General features: G+C 36.4%; 3 protein-coding genes across 4 annotated transcripts; 1 reads left to right on the forward strand and 2 right to left on the reverse strand.

Annotated features, from left to right (window-relative positions):
- Positions 1-667: 667 nt before the first annotated feature.
- dnajc4 (DnaJ (Hsp40) homolog, subfamily C, member 4) lies at positions 668-12,589 on the reverse strand. Of its 2 annotated transcripts, none has more exons than XM_084430835.1 (8): positions 12,569-12,589; positions 10,064-10,116; positions 9,497-9,620; positions 8,335-8,425; positions 6,622-6,800; positions 5,405-5,572; positions 4,526-4,612; positions 668-1,193 (listed from the first exon to the last, which is right to left on the reverse strand). In XM_084430835.1, the coding sequence occupies exons 3-8, from the start codon at positions 9,586-9,588 to the stop codon at positions 1,097-1,099; spliced, it is 714 nt and encodes a 237-aa protein (XP_084286961.1). In that variant the 5' UTR covers positions 9,589-9,620; positions 10,064-10,116; positions 12,569-12,589; the 3' UTR covers positions 668-1,096. The 2 variants fall into 2 exon arrangements, with proteins under 2 accessions (XP_084286961.1, XP_084286960.1); XM_084430834.1 differs by lacking the exon at positions 12,569-12,589 and adding an exon at positions 11,126-11,405.
- On the reverse strand, positions 12,569-18,403 carry tmco6 (transmembrane and coiled-coil domains 6). Its single transcript, XM_084430833.1, has 13 exons — positions 18,137-18,403; positions 17,916-18,025; positions 17,696-17,805; positions 17,354-17,537; positions 17,161-17,265; positions 16,536-16,627; positions 15,834-15,950; positions 15,542-15,656; positions 14,986-15,154; positions 14,737-14,831; positions 13,829-13,996; positions 12,892-13,017; positions 12,569-12,806 (listed from the first exon to the last, which is right to left on the reverse strand). The coding sequence occupies exons 1-13, from the start codon at positions 18,225-18,227 to the stop codon at positions 12,786-12,788; spliced, it is 1,503 nt and encodes a 500-aa protein (XP_084286959.1). The 5' UTR covers positions 18,228-18,403; the 3' UTR covers positions 12,569-12,785.
- A 206-nt stretch (positions 18,404-18,609) lies between these two features.
- eif1ad (eukaryotic translation initiation factor 1A domain containing) lies at positions 18,610-19,695 on the forward strand. Its single transcript, XM_084430836.1, has 4 exons — positions 18,610-18,763; positions 19,138-19,255; positions 19,357-19,465; positions 19,552-19,695. The coding sequence occupies exons 2-4, from the start codon at positions 19,169-19,171 to the stop codon at positions 19,662-19,664; spliced, it is 309 nt and encodes a 102-aa protein (XP_084286962.1). The 5' UTR covers positions 18,610-18,763; positions 19,138-19,168; the 3' UTR covers positions 19,665-19,695.

Below are 19,695 nucleotides of genomic sequence, written 5' to 3' on the forward strand. Positions count from 1 at the left end.
CACACATGCATTCAGATGAAGAACTTAGTTACATAATTGAGATCCATATCATCTTTAATTATTCAATGCCACAAAAACCAATGACATTAAGGCTTGCATTAGAGTTATTCCACACACAATCAATATTTGATTTTTAATAATGAAGGCGCTCTGGTAATTTAAAGTTACTGACTATTGCAGAATTTACATTAAATGTCAAACCATAAAAAAAACCATATCCAATCTTTAAATAAGGCAATGACAATGGCTATCTAAGAAGACTTCATTTGCATATCTAAGAGGACTTCATTTGCAGAGCTATGCCTTGTGATAGCCAGGGTCTGCCCAGAGTTTGAATCCAGGGATAAAGGACTTGTTTAATATAATCTTGTTTTATAGTTCTTATATAATAACTTGTAGGAAATGCATTTGATATGCAGCCTAGATCTATTACATGGGGGAAAGAAACGTCTCATTACTTGCCAAAGCACCATTTACTTCCTGTTCCAGAAAGAAAATCTGATGTTGCATTCAATAGGCTGGAAAATAGCCAGCACCTGAAATAAGTCACACTGGAGAGCACTGATCTGTCCATCTTTAGGACATGTTTTCCATGAGAAACTCTGCGACACATACACACACACACACACACACACACTGAGCTTAACAAAGTGCACAATGTACAGTGTTTTCAGTGTTTTGATGAACTACTTTATCAGGAATGCAATGTTTCCATAACACCCTTTCCAGGTGCAGTTACAATGTCGCCTAAAATGCAGGCAATACAGTAAATGTACAGGTGTTTTCAACACCTGATGAGGAGCCATGGTCTCCTATAATCAGCCTAATTTCCCTTGCACCCTCTGTGACCTTATCTGACAGAGTTGGGTGAAAGAACAGGCTAGAAAAAGAATAAAAACAGGTAAAAATATTACTGCATGCAAAAAAAAAAAAGATAACATTTTGAAACATGCAGTGAGCGTCTGAGAACCTTATTCATGGATCTGACACAATGTGACCCTAGAAAAATTTATAAAACCTATTGACACAAAATACAATTCACATTCATCCACAACCCAGTGCGATGAGCTTCCTTTAGATATGTCTTTTCCTTGCTTTACTTCTCTTCTCCATTACTGCGGATCTTGTATCTCTCCAGGAACTCGGCATGTTTCTGTCTCAAGATCTCATGCTGCTTCTTAAAGCCATTCACTCTAGAAGAAAGAACAGAAAGCAGCATGATCAAATAACATTTTTACAATTTCTTAAGAAAAGTGCTTATCCATGCAAAAATCTCTGGTATTATGGTAGGGCAGGGTTTCCCAAATGTGGGTTCGCACATTACTTAATGAAAAGCTAGGAATTAATTATTTCAAATGTAAAATTATAATAAAAAATGAAATAGCTGAATGCAATTGTCAAATAAAAGGCTGTGATGTAATTAACTACAGTCTGAGTGTTTCAGAGTGAAGCGTGGCACTGTGTTCAGTGCACACATGAGTAGCTATCCATCTCTGCATGTGCTGCGAGTCAATTTTTATTTGCATAATCTCCAACATTTTTGAAGACAGATTATTTCTACAAAAAAAAAAGTTGAAAGATTTGAAATGTTAAATGCTTGTAAAAGTTTGAATGTTTGAAAGTGAAGAATTTGGCATGAATTTTAGTATTAATGTAAAATAAATATTTTTAAAAAATATGTAAAATAACATTATTATAATTATATCAATAATATACAGTGAGGAAAATAAGTATTTGAACACCCTGCTATTTTGCAAGTTCTCCCACTTGGAAATCATGGAGGGGTCTGAAATTGTCATCGTAGGTGCATGTCCACTGTGAGACATAATCTAAAAAAAATAATCCAGAAATCACAATATATTATTTTTTAACTATTTATTTGTATGATACAGCTGCAAATAAGTATTTGAACACCTGTCTATCAGCTAGAATTCTGACCCTCAAAGACCTGTTAGTCTGCCTTTAAAATGTCCACCTCCACTCCATTTATTATCCTAAATTAGATGCACCTGTTTGAGGTCGTTAGCTGCATAAAGACACCTGTCCACCCCATACAATCAGTAAGAATCCAACTACTAACATGGCCAAGACCAAAGAGCTGTCCAAAGCCACTAGAGACAAAATTGTACACCTCCACAAGGCTGGAAAGGGCTACGGGGAAATTGCCAAGCAGCTTGGTGAAAAAAGGTCCACTGTTGGAGCAATCATTAGAAAATGGAAGAAGCTAAACATGACTGTCAATCTCCCTCGGACTGGGGCTCCATGCAAGATCTCACCTCGTGGGGTCTCAATGATCCTAAGAAAGGTGAGAAATCAGCCCAGAACTACACGGGAGGAGCTGGTCAATGACCTGAAAAGAGCTGGGACCACCGTTTCCAAGGTTACTGTTGGTAATACACTAAGACGTCATGGTTTGAAATCATGCATGGCACGGAAGGTTCCCCTGCTTAAACCAGCACATGTCAAGGCCCGTCTTAAGTTTGCCAATGGCCATTTGGATGATCCAGAGGAGTCATGGGAGAAAGTAAGAGAAATAGAACTTTTTGGTCATAATTCCACTAAACGTGTTTGGAGGAAGAAGAATGATGAGTACCATCCCAAGAACACCATCCCTACTGTGAAGCATGGGGGTTGTAGCATCATGCTTTGGGGGTGTTTTTCTGCACATGGGACAGGACGACTGCACTGTATTAAGGAGAGGATGAGCGGGGCCATGTATTGCGAGATTTTGGGGAACAACCTCCTTCCCTCAGTTAGAGCATTGAAGATGGGTCGAGGCTGGGTCTTCCAACATGACAATGACCCGAAGCACACAGCCAGGATAACCAAGGAGTAGCTCTGTAAGACGCATATCAAGGTTCTGGCGTGGCCTAGCCAGTCTCCAGACCTAAACCCAATAGAGAATCTTTGGAGGGAGCTCAAACTCCGTGTTTCTCAGCGACAGCCCAGAAACCTGACTGATCTAGAGAAGATCTGTGTGGAGGAGTGGGCCAAAATCCCTCCTGCAGTGTGTGCAAACCTGGTGAAAAACTACAGGAAACGTTTGACCTCTGTAATTGCAAACAAAGGCTACTGTACCAAATATTAACATTTGATTTTTTCAGGTGTTCAAATACTTATTTGCAGCTGTATCATACAAATAAATAGTTAAAAAAATAATACATTGTGATTTCTGGATTTTTTTTTTTTAGATTATGTCTCTCACAGTGGACATGCACCTACGATGACAATTTCAGACCCCTCCATGATTTCTAAGTGGGAGAACTTGATAAATAGCACGGTGTTCAAATACTTATTTTCCTCACTGTATATATATTTATGATAGAATGATATTTATGAGGTAAACGACAATCGTAATAGTGCTGTCAAATCGATTAATCACATCTAACAAAAGTTTTTGTATATAGTTTTATTTATATATATATATATATTATTATTTTTATTATTATTATATAATATATATATTATATTATTATTATTTAGTGCTGTCACATATATACATACATACACACACATACACACACACACACACAGACATACACACACATATATATATATATATATATATATATATATATATATGTATGTCTGTGTGTATATGTGTATGTATGTATATATGTGACAGCACTAAATAATAATAATATAATAATAATAATAAGTATTATTATTATTATTTTTCAATATGATTGGGTTCCTAAAACACCAGTGTGAATGTAATGTGAAAAAAGAGGTTTGAGTCCACTTTAAATTCCAGCTACAAAGTCAAAATAAAACACTTACTTTTAAATATTTTATCTATTTACTTGCCTGTCATATGATCAACTGATATCAGAGAACTGTAAATGTAATGTTAAATCATTGAAATATTAACAAAATCTTATTGGGTGCTTCATGTACATATTTTAAGGGTTCGGCTGTCAAAAACGTCTGATTTATGATATTCTGGTCCCTCAATATGGCAGCACCATGCAATTTAGCATTATTATAATTATAATTACTACATTAATTACTCCCTGTTGCTTAGCCCTGCTGTAAATATAATTGTAATGTATTTTATTTGATGTATGCCCACTACCAACTGGCCGGGGACTACAGCTGGAAATTAGCCGTAGAGGCTAAAGCTGTTCTTTTTATCAAAAGGGACTGTCCACGTCATTATAAACTAATTAACTAAACTAAACTAAACTAAACTAAACATTTTTCGCCGCAAAATTGTTTTCAAATAAGAAACATGATTTACACAAGTACTCAAATATTCAACCACCAAATCGCAAGTGCACAGTCCTCGCTCTTGAATTACTGTGGTGACAACAACCTTCAGTAATTCAACCTAATGAATGAGTTGCTAATTAAGTACAAATCCAATAAGGCTGTCAAATGAACATGAGATGAACCTATAATCCTCTTACCCTGTCCAACAACTACTCTCCTTTACATTTTGACAATGTCTCCATAGTTTCAAACGCTCCCGCTTTTGCTTTCAAAACCTCTGATGCTACATGTGTAACTTCAAAGTGCTCCCCACCTGGCTCTTTCTTTGGATTCATTGTAGATCTCACTGATGACTCTGTCCTTCTCATCCATGAAGTTATTATGGACCTCTTCCAGTTTCCTGCATGACAGACCAGCCCAGAGGTCAAAGGTGAACAGATTTACTGCCAACATATATATTTGGAGGGGTGAACAGACATCCACGAGGTGCCCACATAACTTTGGGGTCACATTTAAAAGGGCACATGGACAATAAAACATTTGATCATTTTTCAAAACATTTCAAGTGCACTTCTGCTACGCGTCAACCGAGCAGTGTCTGTTTACAGAAGATACTTAATCTCAGTCGCCTGAATTCAAGGTGTAAAAACATTTCACTGATACTGGAAAGCATAACTAAACATCAGGGATTATGGGAAACCAGTTAACACACTCTACTGGGGTTTGTCTGGCTCTGGGACAGACAATATGCCTTTCAAAAACAACACACCATTATCACGCACTCATCAGAAAACCGATGCACGAACAAAAGAAAAACATTTTGCACTGCGTTTCATACAAACAGTTGCAAAACACTCAGTTATCAGCACAGCATCATTCAGAATGTGTTGAAAAATATTAGGATGAACCGCTGTGCATGCTGACCTCAATACTATCTGCACCTTTAGGTCCTTGCACACTGAGTCCGAAATTTTCGCATTGCGTTTTTTTCGTATTTGTGAATATTCGTGTTTCGGTGGCTCTAAATTGTCAAAGCTCCATTCAAAATGCTTGCTACGGATGCGAAAAACACAGAAAATCAGTGTGTGCAAGCGTGATTGACATAACGTGAGGTCGTATTTATTTTTTAACGTGCGAAAATTTCGGATGCGAATTTCGCACGGGCCTTTAGTGTGATATGATTAGGTCTCACCTGAACCCAAAGTAATGTGCGGAGAGACTGATTAGCATGGTGAGCACGCAATAGCCCACCAAACGCATGTTCCGTTTCTTTCTCTTCTCCCAGTCCTCAGCCGTGTTCTCCTGAGGCTGGGCCTGTCTGAACTGCTCCCAGTAGCGCATGCTCTCGGTGGCCTCCGCACTGAGAAACACAGAGACAGAAAGCAGGCATTTTAGCCACTGAAACATAAATCTTTTGTAACCACATAACACGTATACCCAGAAGTATCATAAAAGTCATCACGACAGGTGATCCTATTAACTTTTGTAAGAATTTTTTTTATGCTCTTATTGTGAATTATACAACAGAGCACAATTTTCTATATGGACCAAAAAATAAAATAAAAATCATAACCCGTCATAAAAATGTACAAAGTTTTCTGAACAAAACGGGTCTAGTTCTTGTCCGTGCAAATCTCGCCACCATGATGTTACGGTGTTCTGGGTGGTTGCTTACTGGTTCTAGTCAAAAGAGCCCATCCCTAAGTCTCTATGATATTCTGGGGCCTCAATTATAAAGATGAGCGTATAATAATCTGAAGTGTGAACATATGACAGTTTCCGAAATGTTCCTATAAGCAAAACATCTGTATGCACAAAAAAAGTTCCTAAATGCAAACCTTTTTATAAATTACAGTTCATCTCAAATTCAAGCGTAATGTGTAACTCACACATCATCAGTGTGCAAAGAAATCCAAGTGCACTGTCAGAAAATGTATGTGTGGTAGGAAAGGCCTGGTTTCTGTTCGTGTGTGTAGGCATATATTATTATTTTCAGGAAACCATTCATATATGTATGTAATTATCACAAAATAGTTAAAATGTTGCCCATTTGTGCATATAATTATAATAATGTGATAGCCTAATTATCTTAAATTAATTCAACATTGTTTATTAAACTTTAAAGTACTGCTACATGAGCGTCAAAAAAGTTCATATGCATGTTTTTGTTCCACGTCAGCTTCTGCCTTTATCAATGCCAGTTTTTTTCCTCACTTTTGACATATGATAAAATCCATGGAATTTAGGATGAAATACGATAGTATGTGTGTTTTAAAAAAGAGGCCCCTGGTTTTATATATAGCAATGTTATAGCCTTCATGTTGGTATAAAATGCCCACTTTCACAATTCAGTAAATAAAGTCAAGTTGGTTTGATTATAGAGCTAACAGTCTCCCAGTTGCTGCTCACCTGGGGCTGTTGGTGGAGCTGGAGGAGGTTCTGAAGGACGGACCTCCAAAGTTCTGGTACCTCAGCCTGAGGTCATAGTCCCGTCTGGAAACGTCTCTGCTCAGCACCCTGTACGCCTCGTTCAGATGCACAAACTGAGTGTGCAGGCCGGGATTGGAGGGGTCACTGTCTGGGTGCAACTGAAGGAAAAAAGAAAAAGGAGGATGGAGGGAATAAAAGTTTGTTCAAATATCTTTACCTGTACTATTAGAAGTGACACTTGCCAAAGCATGCATTGCTAATTACTGTATTGCTGAGTGAATGCTAATAGCTGATCTTGACTGGATTGTAAATTTCACTGTTAGTTCATTTATATTTTCTACAAAGGCTTTTTGAGGTTGCTGCTACTAGAGCAGAAATGACATCTTCACATGTTCACTACTTCACATGTAGTGACAAATAAGAACTTAAAACAATGATTTTATTATTATTCAAAACTTAAAATATTTCATTATTATAACTTGATACTTATCATGCCAGACAATCAAAGGAACATGGACTGAAATACAAAAATATAGTATCCTTAATTCATAAAAACACTGAATAAAGACCATCAGATTAATGCATGTCTCATATTTAATGACTAAAAAAATGCCAAAAGACTCATCTATACGACCTTTTCACCTTTCTGCTCTCACTTGTTCTGTATGTCACATGGCTCATAAACCTTTTATGACTTTTTATCTGCTTCTGACATGGAAACAAAGCGCCCATATCCCCGGCTTGTACCCTCATCTCCTGTCACACACACACACACACACAAACACTGGTTCTATCCTGCCGTCACTCTGCCTCCTTGACCCGTAAACAGACGTTTCTCATTCTCAATCTCTTTCTCACAGACACATGCATAATTCTCTTATTCCTTCTGTTCGTTTCCTGTGAAACTGTCCCCCCCGAAACATATATTGAATTGCTTCAGTTTGAGACAAATTATAGCCATAAAAACATACAAGAATAAATGCCTAAATATTTAAGACTATGGGAGCAGACAACAGTCTCTCTGCCACAACTGAACAGCTCCCTCTAGGGGTGAGGAGGTAAATAAATAGGCAACATTTTCAGAATGCATCAAGGAACTTTTTTAACACTATGGATTAACTATGTATCAGAGAAGAAATTCTGAGTATCTGTCAATTTTTTGGATGAATTAAATGCAACCTGGCAAATACATTGCAATTTTTTGCATATTTTGCATGCATATTGCTAACTCCCCTTCCATTCTCAAAGTATAGATGATACATTAAATAAAATATAATGTAATGGTTAAACCGATGTTAAGGCCAGTTCACACCAAGAACGATAACTATAGAAATAACCATATTAGCGTTCATATCAGTGGTTGATAACGTTCTGGTTATTGTAGGTGCGTTGCAGTTATGTTGCTGTCTGTCACTTTAAATTCTCTTTAAAGCAGGATGGTTTCTGATTGGCTGATCCACCATTCATCAGCTGCAAAAAAAAAAAAAAAATCTGAAAGTGATTCCAACTATATTGTTCCTCTGTGTCATTATTTTTTATAGTTTTATAGTTTTGAACTTCCCTATTCTCATAGAATTATTAGAACGATTATTAAAATCTTACTGTAGACGTGCCTTTAATGTGCATGAATAGGTGTCAGACCAACTCAGTCAGTATGACTCTAAAATGACAGCATAATCACGAGAAATTAACCTTTTTGGACTTGTCGAAAAATGCATTCTTAATCTGTTCCAGCGTAGCGTCCGGTTTCACCCCGAGAAGTTCATAGTAATTGGCTGATGACCTATAAACAGAATGAGAGACGATTAAAACAAATAATTTCTCAACACTGTCTTCATGATGATAAGATTTAAAAAAAGTTTCTCTAAAATAATAATAATAATAATAACAACAACAACAATAACAAACAACTGCAGCCAAATCTAATAATCTTATGCCCCTGATGATAATAATAATAATACTAATTTACAAAATAACTTATGTTTGACTAATATGACAGCCTGATCAGAACAATGTCAAAAATATTATTTTATGTTTTCCATCAAAAATGTGGGTGGTGCTTGTTGCTATGGTCCTAGGATCTTCTTGGTGGTTGCCAGGGTGTTGCTATGGTGTTTTTGGTTGTTGTTGTTAGCTGGCAGATAGGGTGTTCACACCCCCGTGTTTCTATAATATTCTGGTCTATAGATATGACGACATCAGCTCTGAATGATGCATTTACATAAATGCTCTGAATCAGGAACAATAATTCACACTTTAAAGAATATCAGCTCACATTCAGACATATGAAATCAAGTAAATTCAAGTACATTTTAGTTTCAAGTCTATTTTAGACAACTTAAGATTTTCTCTCCTCACAAAATCTCAATGCAAAAAGTGAGTTTCTTCTTCAGTATCTAAACAATACATTTAATTGAGAAGAAAAATTACTTAAGATATTATGAAGTCTTCGTTTTCTAATAAATTTATACTTAAAAAGAGAGAAAAATATCTGCCGGTGGGGTAATTTTCCTTAGAAATTAAGTTTATTTCTCTTGTCCCACAGGCAGACCTTTTTTCTTGATTTAAGCATTAACTCACTTAATTTTTTAAAAATGTACAGAAAATATTATGTCAAATCTAATTTAGCTGCTCAAGTAAAAGTATCTTGATTAAAGAATGTTTAGATATTTGCACTGGAAAACAAGACAAAAATACAGAGTAAGAAATTCACTTTCCGTAGTGACGTGTCAAATTTGTTTTGAGCATTTGAGCTAAACTATTTTGATCCTGGCAGCTGCATGTATTATTCCTGCTGAAATGAAAACATGTTTCATCCATATTTAACAGATAAATAAAGTGTGGTGGTGCGTACCTCTGCGCAGTACAGAGTGAGAACAGCCTCTGAGAACTTTTACAGTACCAAAAACAACTCTGACAGAAACGAAGCTGAGCCATCAACAGCATGATGCTCAGAAATAAACTCAATATAGATGAATCTGAAGAACAGGGGAGAGATATGTTATGTTAGCACAGATAATAAACATATAACTAAATCAGATCTTTATTATGGTAAGAGAAATTCGTTTTTTGGATGTTTTGTTTGATATTTTTCTGCGGTTTCATCATGTTCAGTGTATCCTGCGTTTGGTTGCAGTTTCAGCATGTTGAATGTGGCCTGTCTGAGTGAGGCTTTATTATGTTGTCTTTAAGTTTTAGCACGCTGAATGCATGTTGTGTTTGGATGAAACTTTATCACGATGAACGCTTGCTGCGATTGGACAAAACCTGATTGTGTTCAGTGCATGTTGTGTTAGCTTGAAGCTTTATCATGCTGAATGCACATTTCGTTTGAGTAAGGTTTTATCATGATGAATGCATGTTTTGTTTGAGTGAAGCTTTACATGTTGAATGCGTGTTGTGTTTTGGTGTGACTGCGTACCGCTCAGCAGGATCCCATTGAAATGCAGGCGGTCAGCAGCTCTGCAGGAGATCCTGAATGGACACGAGAGATATACATATCATGTTTTATATCACATTTTAGGCCTTTCTTTGACATCTACCCCCATTTTCACAGACAAGGCTTAAGCTAGTCCCAGACTAAAATGCATGTTTGAGCTGTTATAACTCAAAGCAACTTGCACTGCCATATCTTAAAATATGTCAGTGCCATTGGTTTGTCTCGAGATGCACACCAGTAAAGTTTTTTTCTAAGGCACGTTTAAAAAAGTGTCATAATTGAACTAAAGCCTAATCCTGGCTTAATCTAAGCCCTGTCTGTGAAACTGGGCCCTAATGTTCTTAAATGAATCTTAATTACAATCACTACACCCTAAACCCTTGTATAGTTATGTGTGGACATTATTAGTCAAGTTTGGCCTCCACAATGTAGATTTTTCAGGACTTCAGGACCACATACACACCAAATTAAGGTAATGCAATGCATGTGTTTCCAGTCCAAACATCTACATTAACTTGTCCAAACATCTACATTAACTAAACATCATAAATCTGAACAACAATTTATCCAATAGGAATCTATGACAAATAAATAATAAACCGAGTAGATGTAAAAATCTAGTGAGCTGCCTAACTAGGCAGCATTTTCTGCACCAAACACGGCTGTCTCGTAACTAAAAAGCTTAAAAAGCTGTCTAGGTAGTCAGCTCTCTTGGTTTGAGACACAGCCATTGAAAAGTAACTCAAATGTGCCGCTAGCTAATGTAACCAAAAAATCTCAAGTGTATTTCTATGCCAAATAGTTTACGATCTCAAAACGTTTGTAAACGGTGTCTTAAACCATCTGATAAATGTTTAGTATCAAATTATCAGTTCGTGTGAGAGAAATTCACTTTCCACTCATGCTACTAGCTTAGCTGCAATGCTAAAAACAACAACAACAAACTCAAGGGAAACGTGTAGCTTAGCAGACAAACACTGATCAAACGTGTTGTAAATCTCATTAGTCATAAATCAGCGGATTAAACACAAATAATGGTGTCACCTTCATTCATGGACACGCGCGGGTCGGCTGTGATCATGTTCTGCGCTTTCATAACGCCTAAACAGCGCTGTTACATAAAGGACAAAGTGTTTCATATCAGCTGCTGTTTGCACTGTTTACCTGTTTTCAACAGATCAACTCTTTATTTACACTAATAATAAAACGATACATTTTAGATATAATTATATTGCATAACATAAAAAAATTACTAGGACCCATTTAAATAGTTTATCTAGCCGTTCATTACTTGCATATTTGTGAATAATAGTGCAGTAATTTCAGGGATTCTGGATACAGATTGTAATATAACAATTAAATATATCTAGGTCATTGAAATAAAGCTTAAAAAAAGGTGTGTTTTTTTAAAATCCTTTTCAAAACTAATGTAATGTATATTTTTGAGTCATGAACAATGTTTAAACAAGTTTAGTTAAATAACATTTCAAAGTGTATTATTATTATTATTATTTTTTTACAGTTTTATAACCAAATAGTTTTGTGTATAGGCTATATACTGTAGTTGTACCACCTGACATGGAAATTGTACCAACCAACCCATACTGGAAATGAGCAGTTTTTACCAGTACTTGAGAGAGATCTACAAACCTTTTCATTCTGCTACAAGGATCAGTTGAGCTCCTCTGGATGATGCATTATCATATTTACTGTTATTACCTTGTCTATTCACAATAAAAGAGCCATGTTTGCAGTTGCCATCTTGACATGAGAATATACAAATTGCTAGACAAAAGTTTTTCAATTATCTCAACAGCTCTAAAACTACTGATATGTATAAAGGTTGTTTATATGAAAGGTTTCAAACCTAAAATGATGCCATAGTATCCATTTATTAATTTATTATTATTGTTTTATTATTAAGACACCGTTTTTAAATAGTTTTCTTTGTCTGTTCATTTGTTCGGACAGTTGCACCACCTGACATTTTGGGGGTTTAAGATAACAAAACATAAAATAATATGTATTAATAAAATGTACTATTCAAACTAAATAGATTTTATAGAATTAAGTGATATATGTCATGAATTTATAAAACTATTTTAAAAAAGGAAATAATGCACTTGGACACAAAAATATGCACATCATCTCGTTGACCCATCCACAATAAAACAGTACATTATTATAAAGAACTATAATATAGAACTATATATATATATATATATATATATATATATATATATATATATATATATATATATATATATATGCATAAAATAAACATTTCAACCAGACTCTAAATGTACTCTTTTGTCACACCCACAGTTAATGACTGAATTGAGAAGGGAAAAAAAGTCAATAAAGATTTCTTATTGGCCATGAATCTTAAACAGTATTTGTGTTTGTGCAGTTGTCACAATGATATGAGGGTTGTATAACTCCTGCAGTGAATTTTTAAGACATGGCAAAATACAACTGTGCACTTACTAGGGCACACGGCTAAACCATTGAACCAGTGCATCCATGGGTCAAGTCTGATCATCATCACAAAAAAAAAGAAAAAAAGGTCATGCTTCACATAAGCAGCAAAAAAGTCATTTATTTGCTGCTCATTTGCATAACTGAATGCTTAAAGAAAAGAGAAAGTGAAAAGAAAAAAAAAATGGAAAAGAAACAATATATCTTTGCAATTCTGTCATTGGTGTTATGATGAAAGACTCTCCACCTTTAAAAAAAAGAAAAGAAAAAATAATGGTGATTCTTACCTTATAATATGCCCATAAATATGAACAGGTAAATGCAGTACTGACCTCAGAGAAAGAAGGGAAGAGATGATCGAGAATGTAGGCAGCTTTGAGACGTTGCTCTTCTTCACTGTTATACTGAATCGCTTCCAGCAGAGGAACACCATTTACCCTCGTAAACTCCTCAGTCACCTGTTACAAGCAGGAGCACTTCAATTCAATTGCCTGTCATGAATCATCATACATAGATCAATGTAACGTGATTTTAAATGCAGGGTTATTATAGTTAACTAAAACTGAAACCATAAAAAACATACTTAAATGTAAATAAAATAAAATTTAACTGAAATAAAATAAAATTCAGCTAGTTGCCCACACAGCACTTGTCATTTTCATTTAGTTTAACTTGATGTATGAAAATAATTATAGCTGAAATAAAAATTCATAAAAACTTCATAGACATAAAAAACGAATAAAGATGACAAAAATACAAAATAATTTACACTTAAATTCTAAAACTAATTCAAAATATAAACATTATGTAGATTAGGCATAGGTTAGTTGTCAAAACGAGTGAGAAAGGTTGACATGGAGCAGCTAAATCTCCAACCTCCGGAGAATCACCCGTTTGAGAGAAGAAGAAAAAAAAAAAGTCTGCTGGCAAAAAGAGAATGAGACAGAGTTCGTAATAAAACCAGAATCAACACTGGCTTGTCTTTTTGGAGATGGCGAGAACTGAAGGATTTGAAATGTTATAAAAGCGATGCAGAGATGGTGTTTATCACTCAACAGGTGAGTAATGTATTTTATTAAACCGATAAATTGCCATTCCTAGCTCTCTAACATAGTTTATTGTAAAGCATTATCTATTGTGAAGGGTCTTATTCATCCGCACAATCAAAATGCATGCAGTTTTGTTTTTTAACCACTAAAGGGCCAAAAGTTACAATGTGTACCTTTAATAAAACTGTTAATAGTCTAAAAAAAAAGTGATGACATTCACCTGTGGGCCGCTGGATAGCAGCATGTACAGCACTTCCAGGCTCAGCGTCACCACCTCGGGCTCGGCCATCTTGAGTGTGGCACAAAGGGCGCTGAGCAGCCCCGCTTGTGTCAGACCAACACAGTATTCTGTGCCATGATGCGCGATATTGCCCAGAACTCTCAGTGCCTTGTGCAAACATTAATGGTTGCGAGAACGTTAGATGCGTATGTTATCGAAACGTACATGTTTTTGTGAATATGAGTATAGTAGACTTTTAATAATATATATTAACCATTATATGGTTACATTAGTAGTTTCACCTAAAAAAAAAGGTTTTAAGACAATTATTAATATATTTCACTGTATGTGTCAGTAGGAAATATCAGTTTACATTTTCAAACATTCATTTTGCCATTAGTTATAATAATCCAGTGAGATTTTTGTACGCACAAGGAGTCTGACAACAGCCAGTTATGATCCACACGGAGATCTGATCTCACCATCATTGAGTCTATCTGTGATTAAACTCCGAAAAAAACGGAGACAGACTAAATCTAGAAGACCTGTGGCGACGTCTCCAAGACATTTGAATAAACCAACCCGCAAAGATACCTGAAATAAGGCAAACTCGAGAAAAAACGAGATAAACTCGATGGTGAGATCAGATCTCTGCGTGGATCATAACTGGCTGTTGTCAGATTCCTTGTGCATACAAAAATCTCACTGGATTATTACAATTAATGGCAAAATGAATGTTTGGAAATGTAGGCTTCCTAATGACATACAGCAACCATTTTTTGGGTGAAAATACTAATGCGGCTAAGACTTTTGCACAGTACTGTGTATATACACCTCATAGTGGGTCGGAGTCCAAAAATGTAGGTATTTATGTTAGAGTAATGTACAAATGCATGCCTGTTCCTCACCATTGTGTTAATTCCTTTCGAAAAAGACAGAAATTGGATTAATATGGGAACCATGTTGAGGAGCAGCAGGCCAGAGCAGAACCCACTTGAACCGACTGAAAAATAAATAAAATTGTACAAATCCCGGTCATAATTGTGAGAAATTAGTTTTCTCCAATAAAACACAAGTTCATTTTAGTTTGAGCTTTACTGCTGAGTTAATTGAGATGGAAACCATTTTGAGCAAATGCATGCTAATGTCCTGCTCACCGGTGAGGTTGTTGAGCGCCCACAGGCTCTCTCTGGACAGAGCAGGATGAAGGTGAAGGTAAGTCTGACTGAAAACGCACAGCGCAGCGAGGAGACGAGTGTCCTCTGGCATTACGTCACCTCCACTGACCAGCAGGTTACCAAGGCAACGCAGAAGAGGCCAAATGAGCTGCACAGCAAAAACAAAAGTCAGGGTCCAAAGGAAAGCTCTATGAGCTTTTCAGAGGATGAGAGACTCATCGGGAACCACATGATCATATTGCTGATAAACTGTGCAATTTGAACTGTTTGAGAGCTGAAGGTCAAATATTATTGCATGAAAGCTCAAATACGACGTTGCATCAGCATCTATACCACAACTCCACTATGCTTCATGAGATTCAAGAAATAATGTAATGGTAAGAATTCATTAAGACAGCATTGATAATTGGATTATATATGAATATAGCACTGTTTCTATTCAGTGAACATGCCCATTTAAAATGACTCTCATTCTAAACCAGATGTGCAGTATGTCGGTGATGTAGATAATAAATATTTTGCTGTGATGGCTTACCAACTCCAGTCCACCCTCAAGGTTTCCTAGAGCAACAGCGCCTCCTAGTGTGATCAAAACAGCACTGCATTGTGAGAGGGCGCCTTGTGCAATCAGCATCGAGTTATCCAAATTACTGCAAGCAAAACACAAACGTCATGTCATATATCAAATGATTCTTTTACCCACTACTAGTCACCTTTTGTTCCAGAATTTACGTTATCTTGCAGAACTGGCTCTAAACATGTTTAGAACAATTCTCTATTATTCTGTTTTTGTTGAGTAAAAAGTATGAAAGGAGAAAAGGCCACACCTGCTGACTAAATAGTGCAAACACCACATACACTCGATCGCTGGCCCAAAACCAAATTCAGGATCTGGAGTCAATGCTGAGATCACATGAGGGACTATTTCTGAAGCCATGACCGCTCTGGGGTTTAAAAAACACACAACGGACACAGAGAGAAGAGTGGCATGTTGAGATTAATATACTATTTGTCGTTGCCATCAACAATTTAGAGTAAACTGTAGCAATTTCAGCATTTCGAGACCTCAGCTCATTTGTTCCACATACAAGGCCAAAGTTATGGAGTCACCAACCTTAGACGATGTTCCCAGATTTTGTACTTTATTAGCAAATAAACAAATCACCAAAACTATTTTTTGTTCAATAGCGTAACATTCTGGCTTTATGAAACACCTCCATTTTTTTCCAGATCAAGTAGAGGAAAAAACAATCTAATCCGTCAATGTTGAGGACAATATTATGAAATCATAAAAAAAAAAAAAACACAATTAGTATTTTCTCCCTCTCCCTCTGACTTTTATGACAGCCTAAATTCAATCTCTTTTAACTGGTGACTAATTAGCATTTTTAGCACCCTCTACTTGATTTGGAAAAAAGCATGCCATTATATGTTTATTTGCTATAAAGTAATAAAGCTAGGTGAACATCCTCTAACTTTTGCCAGGGGTTGTACTGAAAATCTTAATGTAACAAGCTCTGGTCACTTACGGGATGATTTTTTCAGTTGCGTCTTTGGCTTGTAGTAGCTGAGACAAAGTGAAACCGACCGCCTCCACCACTGCCAGATTATACCTCTGATTCTAGAACAGAGAAATCACCCAGTCACATTTCACCCCAAAATCAAAAGAAAGACATTTTTTTATATTTCAGTTAGACACACACACACACACACACACACACACACACACACACACACAGTGTGTATGTTGTGCATTGTGAGATTTTTTCTTTATTATTTATTTGTTTCATAATTTTTTTGCATTACATGACTATTTATTAAGCATATTTACCCCCAAAAATTCTCATTGCTGTAATATGAGAAATAAAAAAGTAAAATATGAATCTATTTTAGTAATGAAAATCACAATTGAATATAATAATATAAAAAAAATCCACAAAAGGAAAGTATCTGGTCATATTAAAATTGCCCTAAAAATCGTAATTTTCATCATGCAAAATGTTTTAAAAAAAAGTTTTTGTGAGATTCATCCTATAAGAATGCACCATCATCCGTATGCTAAGACTTGTGTTTGAAAGCCAGGTTGATTATAACCAGCAAGAGTTAACAGGCACAAAAGTGATCGTTTAATATTAGTAACCCAAATGAGCTTACGTGAATACAGTTTGCCAGTGCAGAAACGATTCCCTGAGCTAGAAGCTTCTCTCTGACTACAGCGCTGTCGGGACACAGATTTCCCAGAGTGTATAAACAGAGTTCCTAAAGAAAAAAGACAAAAGAGACAAATTCATGAGGAATGATCGATTGCGTCCCTCTGACGCTGACTTTACAGCAGTAACTCACTGACTGTTAGTTTGGTGCTCTGGCTGGAGAGGAAGGTGAGGAGGTACGGGCCCGCAGGCAGACAGGCCTGACCTACGCTGGGATGAGTAGACTGGGACAGCTCATGGAGACAGTGTGCTGCTTCCAGCTGACACTGGGCATTATGAGCACTGAGCTGTCCGACCAACATGTGCATGCTGTTCTCGGATCTGAAGGAAATAGAGGCACTGCATTAGTAGGTACGGTATTTATGGCTAAATGGCTATCCAATTATTTAGACGCAATAACAGCACTTGATACTGCGAAATATTATATAGGCCTCCTTAAAAAAGATGGAGTAAGCTCCGTATTGGTTTTGAGGTTATACTTAATGAAAGTGAGTTGGGTCTCTGGGTTTCTCAGTGCTTTTCTTAGAGATGCAAGACGAACTGCTTTCTCCTCACCCCCAGACTGGACTCCACGTATCAACTCTCTGACCTAATGTTATACGTACAACACACAGTAAATAGGCTACACAAGTAAAAATACAAATAGCTTTAGTTTGTTGAGGAAGAGAAATAAATGAGCTTTTCTCTCTGAAGACTCACCTGTTCAGGTGACAGAGAGGTGGAGCCAGCCTCCACAGAGTCTTCCTCATCCACATTCTGCAGGAGTCTCTTACTGATGAGCAGTCTGTCTCTACGTGCCTGTCTAAGAGCTATGGATGGATGAGAGTGTCAAGAATTGATTATGTTGCCAACATTAAAGCATAGTAAAATCAACATGACAGGGTTGAAATAATATAGAGGCTCAATAGTACAGTACACACCTTTCTCAAACTCTCTTCTCTTGCGTTTGAACTCCTCCAAATCACTGGCAGATCCACTTGCTTTGTGATGGAGGGTTTTCAATCTCCACATCTTTATGGTTACTGCATCCAAATGCGAGTTTGCGCCCCTGAATATCGTATTAGTTTGTTATATATAACAAACAAACAAACCTGAACTATGCTCTGTAACTCTCAATGCATATTTTAACGTAACTATTTAATCAGCCTGGCTTGATGTTGATATTTTATTATGTGAACCGTGAAACTAATATTTCAAAATAAAAGTTTCCCAGGAACCGGCGAATGACATCCTATAATAATAACATATTATTAGTATACCAATTAATATGAAAATAATAATAATTATCATTATCATAACAATAATGAATCGATATTTTACTGGACGTTCCTTTTAACCATCCCCTCCAAAGACATATAAAATACATATTAAGTCTATGATCCTCTCACCCCGTGTGGCTTTTAATTTGAAATCTTCAAACCTGTATCATCGTTCGCGGTTTGCTTCACACCTCTCTTTGGAAAATTCGAGTAAACGCTCTCAATTCATCTCAATGCCATTAGTAAATAAATTCAGAAAACAACCAGAGGTTCATGTACAGTTTCTAGGTAAGTGACTATGGAAATGTGAGCTTTTACAGTGTGAAATCTAGACACTGAAGGTTTTTTATTTGTCAACACAACATGAAGAGCACATGTTTCCGCTGTATGATTTATGTGAAATGATTTTCTTTTTGAATAATATATTTATAATGATCATGATATAGTGACCACTGGTTTCCAAGCTGTCAGGATATGTAGTTTGTGTGTATGTTGATGAGGCATTGCAAAGGGACACACTCTGTAACTGAGTTGGCCTAATGTGATAATTTGCCATATGAGAAAGTACAACTTTGTTCTTTCTTGACAGGTCACATGCGTTTTCTCATATACCAGCCTCTTAACTCAATTTCTCAAACAAACAAAAAATGTGCTTTTTTCAGGTGACACGTTTTTCAGAGGTTTATATCCACCATGTCAAAGGCAACCAAACGCAAACACGTAGTCAAAGAGCTTATGGAGGACTATGTCAAACCCACTGAAGACCAGCATATCATGAGGGTACAATTGCAGTATTTTTTGGGGATCTGTACGGCTTCGAGAACCCGATATTCTGATTATACTATGTTAGTAAATAATTACACACCTCCTCCTCATCACAGGTCTTGGGGAGTAATGGCAATAACCTCCATGAAGCTGTGACTGGCAGTGGCGAGCGCTACCTGGTCAGTATGCCTACTAAGTTCCGCAAGAACCTCTGGATCAAACGAGGTTAGTTTGTTCTGCCTTTCCTGGGCATATAACAACTCTGTTCTTAAAGACACTAAAACGTTTTGACAATCTTTCTCTTTTTTTAGGAGACTTTGTCATTGTTGATCCTATTAAAGAAGGAGAAAAGGTGAAAGGAGAAATAAGCTTCATACTTTATAGGGACCACATTCAGTACCTGAGGAAACTTGGTGTCTGGTAAGGCCATTGTGTCGTCTTTTTTAATCATTTTA

The sequence above is a fragment of the Rutilus rutilus genome (genome assembly GCF_951802725.1).
Source record: "Rutilus rutilus genome assembly, chromosome: 14".
Classification (NCBI taxonomy): domain Eukaryota; kingdom Metazoa; phylum Chordata; class Actinopteri; order Cypriniformes; family Leuciscidae; genus Rutilus; species Rutilus rutilus.